The sequence below is a fragment of the Zonotrichia albicollis genome, chromosome Z, assembly GCF_047830755.1.
Source record: "Zonotrichia albicollis isolate bZonAlb1 chromosome Z, bZonAlb1.hap1, whole genome shotgun sequence".
NCBI lineage: Eukaryota > Metazoa > Chordata > Aves > Passeriformes > Passerellidae > Zonotrichia > Zonotrichia albicollis.
In genome coordinates, this window is record NC_133860.1 from 15,217,438 (window position 1) to 15,228,174 (window position 10,737).

General features: G+C 54.6%; 1 protein-coding gene across 10 annotated transcripts in view; it reads left to right on the forward strand.

Annotated features, from left to right (window-relative positions):
- The window catches only part of CNTFR (ciliary neurotrophic factor receptor), a 202,440-nt gene extending 194,111 nt beyond the window's left edge, over positions 1–8,329 (forward strand). For all 10 annotated transcript variants that reach the window (XM_026796270.2, XM_005491719.4, XM_074532809.1 and 7 more), the window contains 3 exons: positions 5,007–5,187; positions 6,682–6,826; positions 7,711–8,329. In XM_026796270.2, coding sequence (XP_026652071.1) covers positions 5,007–5,187; positions 6,682–6,826; position 7,711 — 327 coding nt within the window. In that variant the 3' untranslated portion in view covers positions 7,712–8,329. The remainder of the gene's footprint in view (positions 1–5,006; positions 5,188–6,681; positions 6,827–7,710) is intronic.
- The last annotated feature ends 2,408 nt before the right edge of the window (positions 8,330–10,737 follow it).

Here is a 10,737-nt window from a genome sequence, read left to right on the forward strand (position 1 = left end):
CCACACTGGGCAGGTGTCTGTGCTCTGCCATGGCCTTGCACAAGCTGCTTTCAGCCATATCAGCATGGTGAAGTCATCTGCAGGCAGCCTATACCAGTGCCAGCCAGGTTAGAGCTGCTGCTGAGTGCCCTCAGCATCCCTGATCCCATCTTCCCCAGAGCCATGAGCAAAAGTGACTTCTGACAGTTGTCACTTGGCAGGAGGAGGCCAGCACATCTGGAGAAAGTTTCCTGTTAGCTTGTTTTCCTGTAACAGCCCCTGCTTTCAAAGATGGTCTTTATTTTGAGCCAGAAGGGATCCCTTCAGCTGCATCTGGTGTGGCACAGCCCAGGCTGCAGAGGAGCCCTGTGGTAACTCATCCTCCCAAACCCTCCAAAACAGAAGGGCTGGGCTCTGTGCAGCACCACAGCTGACAGCAGAGAGCACAGCTCAGACCCTGCTAAAGTGGCTCTTCCACTACCCAGCTGGCAGAGAATAAGAGGGGATCATTCATTTTTCCCAACCTTCAGTGATCCCAGAGTCCAGATAAGAAGTTTTGTCTGGGGTTATGCTGACTGATTCTTGCAGCTCTGCAGAAGAAGGAGGTATCTGGGGGTGTCTTTGTTAGTGATCACTGTCATTCATATTTGCTCTCCAGGCATGGCTTTCAAAGGGAAAAAGCAAAATATTTCTTTTCCACGTGTCAACATCTTTTCTCAAGCTGCACTGGCCATTTGCAGTGACCCTCCTGAGCTTCCCAGTGGCAGGGCAGTTTGCTTGGAGATTACTCCTGCTTTTGGTTTATCTTGTTCCCCAGGACAGGTGGAAGTCCTGCTGGGATCCCCCTGCACTTGCAGAGCCTGAAGGCACCTGAAACAGCAGTTGTTTGTGTGGCTGAGTCCCTGCACAGCTCATTGCAGTCCAGTGGCAGGATCTGGCCCTTGCTGTGGCGAAAGTGTCTGTGAAATAGAGCTCACTGTGTGTCCTGTCCTTACCCCAGCTGCAATTTCCCCCATCATCCAGTATAACTCGAGTAGCATCCAGAGGAGGAGTTGCAAGGATGCCAGATGTTTGGCAGTGCCAGGTTGTGATCTTAGAAGGGGTTTCTTCCCACAAGTGCTGTGGGTAGCAAAAGCTGTGTGAGCACACCAGCTTCACCTTGCAATAGCCAGGGAGGGTGTTCCTGTTATTGTGGGGAAGGCAGACTCATCTAGGCTGGGTACAGCACCTGGGACAGGTGTGACACACACAGTGACAGTGCATCCCTGCCTTGGGACAGAGGGGAGCCATCCTCATCCCCATACTGCCAGTGGAGCACTCCCTTCCCACTGCAGGAGCTGAACTGGACAGCAGGAGCTGTCAAGGAATGGGAAACAGAGCCACTGCCACCACAGGGGAGCCAGCAAACACATTTTCATGTGGGATGCAGAAAAGGAGGCGTCTGATCCCCCCTTCTCCCCTGCACCTGCTTTCAACACACACCAGCCCCCAGCCCACCTGTCAGGGCAGAGGAGGGTGGGGTTCTTCTCCCTGCCTCCCTTCCCATCCCCTTCCAAAAGCCATCTGGGCTTCAGACCTGCCCATGCGTCACCCTGTTCACCACTAATTGCTGCCTGGTCACCCTGCACCAGGAGCAGAGCCTGGATGGGAACAAAGCACAGTGCCCTTTTTCACTGCCAAGGCAGCCTGGCAGGGTGGGCTGGGGGCCTTGGGAGCAGGATGAGGGGAGCTAGGAGGGGATAATGGCTTCCCTCACTCCTGCTGTGCTGAGCACTGAGACAGGGACAGCAGTGTGGAAGGAGGGCAGGCATGGGTGTTGGAGTGTGTATGGCTGCTATGGCTGTCCCCAGGCACCCAGCCTGTGCAGGGGGGACCAGCATGGACAGGGGAAAGACAAGTGGCATGCAGTCCTCCCCTCAGCCTGCCGTAAGAGTCTGTCTCCATCCCATCAATGTGGCACTGGCCCTTGTGCTCATCCTGGCACTTGGGGCTGTGGGTGGGCATTCAGCAGCTCTGTAATCTTTCCAGGCAGGAATGTGGGGGTATGTGACTATGGCAGGGAATGGGATCCCAGCCCACGCTGTCCTCAGCAAGCCGTCATCTGAATTACTTAGGTTCAAGGGCTTTTTTTCATTTCTCTCTCCTCTCTCTTTCTCTCCTCTCTCTCTCTGTCTTTTATTTTTCTTTCTTCTCTTTTTATTTTTTTTTTATTTTTTTTTGCAATGCTAATGTCTCTGCATTGCACTGGCTACTGATCCCTCATTAATCTGGGCAGCACTTCACAGCCAGTCAGAGTGACTTTTGGCAGGTGCACAAAGGCAGGCAGCGACACACAAACCCCCACCCCAGCCAAAAAAATTACCATGCACAGCCTTCCTCCAACTTTTGTCTCTGTGTGGCGAGGACATGGATTAAGGAATTTCTCCCTCTGCCTTTGATGCTCTGTGTCCACCCGTCCCCCCACAGCCTCCTCAGTGTGTCTTCCCCCAGCTCTGTCTCTCTCTGTGCTTTCCCATTTGTGGTGGCATTTCTGTGTTGAGTCATGGGCACCCACCCGGTGGCTTTCTCCCCACCATGACAAATGCTGGATGTATCCAGCAAATGTGGCTGCCCAGCTCAGAAGTTCTGCATCCAGAGGCTCTTTGTGTAGGCAGAGATGGATGATACCATCCATGCTTTCTCTCTTTAACTGCTGCACAAAGCAGAGCTTAGGACAACATCCTCCCAGGTCCTACAAGGAAGGTGCGGGTCCTGGGGGGACATCCCCCTGCCCAGGCAAGGCACAGATTTAACCCCATGGTGCCTGTGACATCCCACCTACAAACACTCTCAGCTGCTGGTTGGTTGTGGGTGGGAAGAGGCAGGAATTGCTCCCAAGGGAAAGCTGGGAGGAATCTTGGGATGGGGAAAATGCTCCTGATGGGAAAGCGGCCTGGGCAGGTCACCAGGACCTTAGTAGGGCTGGCCTGCCTGCAGCCTGCTTGGTGCAGGTCCCAGGGAGGAGCCAGGGGTTCGGAGCATGCTGGAAGTCCTGGACAGAGTCATACACCAGCTGGATAAGCCCAGCATCTTCAGAGCTCTGTCCCCATTCTCCAATTCCAAGCCATACCCCAGCACTGAGCAAGTCAAGTCAGCAGGGCAGCTCACGCTGTGAGGTTTCATTTCATTTCATTATCATTAGGAGTTAATTTAACTTGGTTCCCTTGGCATTGCCATCCACACTGGTGGGTGCCACCAAAGAGCCCCCAAGGTCTGGGTGGCACAGAGAGCCTCATTGTGCCACTACACTGCAGGGACATGCCCTTCCTAGCACACCAGATGATTCACAACCTGGTGGGTCCCCTGCCTACCCACCCCGAGGTGCCTGGGCTCCCAGTGGAGTCAATCCTGCATCCAGATGTGCTCCACATGGGGGGCTCAGGGTGGGCGGCAGGAGCAGCTGGGATTGCAGAACCCATGGGCTCTGATGTTCTGGACAGAAGGCTGGAAGTGGGAATAGGAAAGGAAAGGCTTTCACTTGGAGCAAGAAAGCAAAAATGCCCCTCCTCCTGTAAGGAATTCCCCAGAGTGACAGTAAAAACCTGGAGGGGGCTGCAGCTTTCATGCCAAAGGGATTGCATCTGTGCTGGGCTGTCACATGTGCTGCACAGAAGGGACTGGAGAAGGGCTGGTTCTTTCTCAGGGTGAGTTCCTGCTTTTAAGGTACTCCTTAAAGCTGTGGGGTGATCTGGTGTGCACACATCCCTTGTGTGTGTACAGCCATGCTGCCAGGGCAGCCTCATCCCACAAGTGCCCAGGTACCTCCTGGGCACCCCAATGGTGCAGCCCTTCTTTCCTTCCTCCCTTTCTCCCCCCCTTCCTTCCTGACCAGGCAAAAGTTTGGATTTTCCTCCTGTCATTGAGCTGTTGGTGCTGCCCAGGGCAGTGTGATTCTGTGCCTGACCTTCTCCTGCCTGGCTGGGGAGATGTGGAGGAGCCCACATGTGTAGCGCCATGGAGCTGCCCCCACCCATGACGTGATGCTTGCCCTGCTCGAGCCCCTGGCTGGGCATGGTGCTCACAGCTGGGCTGTGTCAGTCCCACACCACCCCTCACCCTGCAGCTCTTTATCAGGCTGGGCAAGAGCCTGATATGTGTCTGGGCAAGAGATGCCCTGTGTGCCCCCCAAACCATGCACAGCAGCACAGGGGGGTACTCAAGTGGGCATCATGTTGGTTCCTTGGTCTCAGAGATGGCCTGGGGGGCAATATCCCACTCAGCCTCTCCAGATACTCCTGCCCTGGTCCCTTGGGTGCTGAGCCCTCCTCCTCTATCAGTTATGTGTGTTTGCTTACTGGGGTTGATGCCATCAGGGTGCATTTCTGCTGAGCACCTGCATCCCTCTGTCCTGGAGCCAAGGTCCAAATGGATCAGAGATCCCTCGGAAGGTTTAATGGGGTTAAACCATTGCACTTTGCAGCAAAAAGGACAGCAGGGTCTTCTACAGCTCAGACAGCAGTGACAATGGGGCGGAGGGAATGGTTTCTAGGAAGAAACCATCGATCATAACTTGATACTTGTCCAAGGGCCCAGCTGGAGAGATGCAAGCCAAAACAACGGGATGCCAGCAGGCTGGCCAGCGGTGCTGCTGGTGGGGAAGCCTCCTCCCAGCACTGGCAGCAGTGCCCTGAAAGCGCGCTGCACATCCCAGCCACTGCCTGCAATATCCAGCTCCCAGCTCTGCCCCGGCGTGTCCGAGGAGCCCGCACACACATCTGCTAGTTTCTGGTGACCTCTAGAGGAAGCTGCTCCACTCTGACGCCGTGAGTTTGGGAGTGGAACCAGGTCTTTAAACCTTTAGTGGAGCTGCAGCTGGAGCATCTCCCTCCACTTCCCTCCCTGTCCTGGGTTTGTGCCTCTGCCCACAACGCCTCAGTATTTCCACAAGTGCTGCAAAGGCCTTGTTATCATCTTTTAGCCGAGCTAAATTGCCTTACACCTCCCGGGGACCCCTCTGACTGCCCTCCTGTCCCCACTGCTGCCCTCAGGTTGAGCTGTCGGACGGGACATCGCACACCATCACGGACGCTTACGCTGGCAAGGAATACATCATCCAGGTGGCAGCCAAAGACAACGACATCGGCACGTGGAGTGACTGGAGTGTGGCTGTTCATGCCACCCCCTGGACAGAGGAGCCCAAGCATCTCACCACGGAGGCCCAGATCACAGGTAAGAGCCTCCTCCCAGTACACACAGGAGGAACACAGAACTCCGGGCTGAGGGATCTCCTCTTTGGCTCCATGCAAGTTTTGCCAACAGCCAAGAATAGCCCCAAAAAACTCCTGGAGCTGCAGCCTGCACTTTGCCCCCTCCTGTGGCCCTGTCAGCAGGTGCAACCATGGCCTGAAGGATGCTGACTCAGCTCATCTGGGTCCAGCATCCTTCTCACCAGGATACTTGGGGCAGGACAATGAGGCTAGCCACTGTATTATTGTTGTTGTTGTTGTTTTTTTGTTGTTGTTATTGTTGTTGTGGTAGTTGTTGTTGTTGTTGTTCCCTGGAGTGCTGTCTCCCTCCAACCCTCCCTCCCCTCTCCAATCCTACCCCCTCCACACCCCTGCCCCCTCACAATGGCTCAAAGGGATGCCAATTCAAAATAAAAGCCACCAAGTTAACACCAAGCCTCTGTTTCTAGGAAAGAGCTGGGACTCTGTCCAAATGGGTGTTATCAGCCCTCCATTTCCCAGAAAGGATGGAGCAGACCCTGCACTGGTTTCCTTGGCTTCTGTGCAGAGAAACCCCCCTTTTCAAAACAGCACCTGGTAGAGCACCTGGATGTTCAGGCAGCAGCAGGGATTTACAGCCCCCACCACCATTCCCAGGTGGATAAAGCCCCACAAGGAGTGCAGGAGCACTTTGCAGCAGCGCCAGCATCAGCCTTTGGGTTTTGCTTCCATTCCCACCTGTGTTGTGCTAAATGCAAATGCCCTGTCAGTGTCACCTGCCCTGTGCAGGCACACAAGTGTCCCTCACACACACATCCCTGTGTGCCTGCTGCAGCCAGGCAGGGCTGATGTGGGACACCGCAGCTCCAACGCTGAGCCCCACTGTGACACCTCAGTGGAGTCTGAAAGATGCTGAGACAAACTCTGTGGTCCCCAGCATCAGCCCAGACAGTCTGGCCTGGACATGCTGGGGCCATCTGGATGTGGCCAAAGCTGCCTCTGCCTGACTGCTCATCCAAGCACTCCCTGCAATCCTGCACCCTCTGCAGGCACAGACAATCCATCTGGTTCAGGACAAAGCAGGACAAACCTTGTGAGCCAGCCCAGCAGATGCAGCCTGCTGTGTGTGGAGTGTCCTGTGGGTGAGGAATGCTCTCAGCTGAGCACTAATGGCTCATTGTGACTTCCTAGCTAAGATTCACACAGACCTGGTGCATGGAGTAGCTCGGCTGGTCAGGATGGGGATGAGAAGGATGCCCAGCTCTGCCTGGTGGCAGAAACATCTCCAAGCAGTTGGTCCACTGTCACAGCCAGGGAGGTCTCATGGATCACACCATCCCTTGAATCATCCCAGCCCTCTACCTCAGCCCTAGTGTGGTATAGCACTGAAAAGGGCAATTTGGAGCCAGGTCCAATCCACACCAGAGCAGGGCTGCTCCTCTGGGATGAATCCCAGGGCATCCCAGCCCTCCTCACCACCTACTCTCCTTTCTTGCAGAGACAACAAGTGCTAGCACCTCCTCTTTCATGGCACCACCCACAACCAAGATCTGTGACAAGGGGGCTGTGGTGGGCAGCGGGGCCATGGCAGTGTGTTGGACAGCTGGACTGGTCGTGGCTGCTTATAGTGTCCTCTTTATTTAGTGAGTATCTCCCAAGTCTGAGGCATGAGAGGCAGGAGGTGGGTGCTGGGATGGGGCAGGGATACAGGGATATGGGATATGGGGACCCTCAGTGTTCTAATGTGGTTGGGAACTGGATGCTCTGGCCAGACTGTGGGTGAAGGGCATTGGGAACAAGTCATTTGGGTTTTTCTTGCAGTTCTGTAAATGCACCAAGTCTGACTGCTTTTCCAGATGGATATTCAGTTGGAGGTCTCAAAAATGGCTTTTCAAGCAAAGCTGGCAAAGTGGTCAGTCTTTGATGTCTTGTTCTCAGCAGCCCTCTCCCATCCTCTCTGCTGACATTTTTAAGAGGCAAAGAAGCCACATGGAAATCTAAGGCCTTTGCTTAATGATGAAAGAAAAATTGTCCGAGATCAAAAAATTCAGATTGCCTCTCAAAAATGTCCTTAATTTGGCTTAGGATGGAGCTGGCAGCCTGGAGAGCCACAAAAAACTCCTCTCCTCTACGGACCAGGGCTGCTATCTCATGGGTGTCACACCCAAATGCCCTTTCATATTACCCAAGGACAGGGATGGATCCTGGAATCAGCCACATGTGTCACTTTTGGGAGATAAAGGATAAGCCACTCCTCCTTTGGTGCCCAGAGATAAGATCCTTGTGGGCAGGGGGTTCTTTGCTCCCCTCTGACAGTGTCATCTCGTGTGTGACACCGGGAGTGGTGGTGGCATGCAGTCAGAGGAGGGTGGGCAGGGTCAGCCCTGGGAGGAGGAGGTGGAAATTTGGGTACCCGAGTACCTGCGGAAAAGAGGGAGAAAGGAAATTCTGCTGGGTGTGTCCCACGGGTGGCTGAGCAGAGCCGAGTTGGGAGCGACACCGTGACCCTTGTGCTCCCCGCTTGCAGATCTCCATCTGTCCATCCACCGCCGCCCAGCGCAGCCGCCTCCCCGCCGCCCCCGCCACCCCCGCCCCGCTCCCGGGTCGAGTCTCTTCGCTCTTCGATTTTGCACACATTGAGGACGCGCCACGCTTCTCGCCGCCGCTGCGGAGGAGGACAGAGCTTCTGCCGTCCCCTGGAGGGCCGCAAAATCCCTCTGCCGGCCCGGAGCGAGGAGACAGACGCCCGTCCGTGCCCCTTTCCTCAGCCGAGGGGAGCGAGCCGAGGGTTCCGCTCATACAGCTAAACCCCCCCACGCCAAAGACGTGCCCGCCGCCCCCGCGGCCGCGCACCGAGAAAAGGGGATATGAAAACGGGGGGGTGGTGAGGGGAATGATGCTCCAAGCTGTTGTACCCCCTTATGGCAAAAGGGGGTCCCCCAAGGACTGGACTCGCTCCCCTGAGCTCTCCACCGCGTGGCGAGGCTGGAGGGGTGCACGGATCGGGGCGGGGAGGGGGGTCGGGTCTTGGTCCCCTCCGAGGGGGTGGTGGAGGGGGAACCTGGTGGCTTTCACAAGTGCGATGGGGAGCCGGGAGCTGGCGGGGTTTTAATGGGATTAAAAAAAAAAAAAAAAAAAAAAAAAAAGGAAGTGAAACACCGGTAAAACCCCCCTGGCCCTTGCCGAGCACCTGGGAGAGCTGTCCCTCCACCTCCCCCTCCACAGCGCCCTGCAGGAGCCTTCGCCACCCCCAGCCTCGACCCAACATCACCCCCAAACTTTTAACTGTGTTGGATACAGGGAATCACCCCCATTGATGTCTTTGTCTCATTCTCCAACAAAAGCAGAATAGCTCTGCTGTTGCCTTTAGAGCTGGAGCCCTGCAGACCTGTGCCCCTCTGTCCCCCGCTGTCCCTGGCTGTCCCCAGCTGTCCCCATGCCTGCTCTGCTCTCCTCTCCTCCCTGAAGCCCTGTTTTGTAAAGACACCTCCTCTTGGCCCTGCCTGGACCCAAGCGCAGTATTTAATACCATACGTCCTAGTATTCCCACTGTTGACATGCTGTATTTGAATTTTTTATAGATGTATATATATAAAAAAAAGAAAAATAATCAAAAAAAAAGTAATAGAGGGGATAAAACTAAGCTCACAGAGACAACGCACACGCGCACACACACACACAAACACACACACACCAGGAGAGACTGTCTTCATTAAATGTTCATTTCATGATGACTGGCGGCTCTGGGTGTCATTTCCCTTCCATCTGGGGAGGGGGGTTTTGTCTGCCTTCTTCCATGCCTGGTGCTGGCTGAGTTGGGGAAGACATGGGAACAGCATTGAGAGGACGCACACGCACCCTGGAGCCCGCTCTGGTGTTTGAGACCATAGCACCATCGTCCCCGAGAGGTGGGAGACCAAAAACTGCCCTTCAGGACATCCTGAGAAGGTACCCAGCCTGGGGACTCCTGGTGAGGGAAAGGAGATGGTTGTCACCAGCCCATATGACACCTCTGCTGTGATGGGGAAGTGCCACATCTCCCCATTTACGAGCCCTGGAGAGTCCCCTGTGTCCCCAAGCTCTGGCTGCACCCTGACATCCCTCGGGCAGGCAGGAGGATGGAGACCTGCCTGTGCAGCCTGGAGGTGGCCTGTAGTCACAACTAATGCACTTCCCATGTCTGATTAATAATTTCATGTTAGGAAAATGTCACTGGCCCCGCTGCTCTGAATTAAACTGCTATCAGGGCAGGGCTCACAAGGACCCAGTGTGGGGGCAATGGATGCAGCCAAGAACATTGTTGGAGTCTGTCCTTTCCCCATGTGCCTTACTTGGGAGCACCACCTGGAGCAGGGGTGCCATCAAGCAATGCCCAGGGGGGAAAGCTCCACTTTTTAGAAAATTACCTCTCTGGTGCCCCAAGTAATAAGAGGGAGAAAATTACCTCTCTGGTGCGCCTCTCTGGTGCCCCTCTCTGGTGCTCCACTTTTTAGAAAATTACCTCTCCAGTGCTCCACTTTTTAGAAAATTACCTCTCTGGTGCCTCAACTAAGTCTCTACAGCAGGGAGGTGTGTGTGGCTGGCTGGTTGGCTGGATGGATGAATGGACACATGAGTGGGGTGGATGGATGGGTGAGTGGGTGGAAGGAAGGAAGGAGGGAAGGAAGGACGGAGGTGAAGGAGCCACAGCCTTGGCTCTGCAAAGCCTGAAGGCAGCACCAAGCTGGTCACTTGCTCCCACCAGGCACTTTCTGCGATTTGAACAACGTTGGAGCTCTATTTAGGGAAGAGCTCAGTCAGATGCAGACCTGTCTCTGGTTTGGCCATGCTGGCGGCAGCGCTGACTTGGTTCACTGGTTAATGTTCCATTACCAGACAACATGCCTCCGTCATTTATTAATGTTTCATTAGTGTTAAAAACATCTGGTAATTAATTATGCACTAATTATGGATTCACAGTGCTAAAAGCTGGGGTAATCTACCATAGCAGATGGCTCTTTGGGGCAGGGGGAAGGGACAGCTCTTAGCAGAGATGAAAATGTCAGGCCCAGCCCTTGCTTGGGGGAATCATCCCAGACAGACAGATCACCTTCATCTCCTCCCAGCATTTCCAAAGCTGGTCCAGAGGCATGCTGTCTCAGGTTATTAAGCAGAAGAAGCCTGTCCCTCTCAAGCTGCTTCAGGGACCAAGGGAGTGGTGCTTCCCCTGCTCAGGGCAGCTGTGTGAGAAGCCATCTGAGAGCAGTGGCTTTCACGCAGAGCCCCAGGCATCATCCAGCACCTGGAGCTGGTACTCGGCTTTCTGCCAGCTCTGGGATGCTGTTTGTCAGCCCTTTCGTGGTTCCTGGCCACGTTAAGCAGCAGTCTATAAAGCAAGGGGTGTCATAAAAGCCCACTCATTAAGTGCCCCAGGAATATTATGTACAGATGTGCAGAGATGTTTCAAACTGGGGAAGGTCCCAGGGGAGCATCCCTGCCAAGCAGAAAATCCATCCACTTAGCAGTATAAATCCATACAGGAAGAAAGAGGGAATTACAATGCTCAGAGAAACCT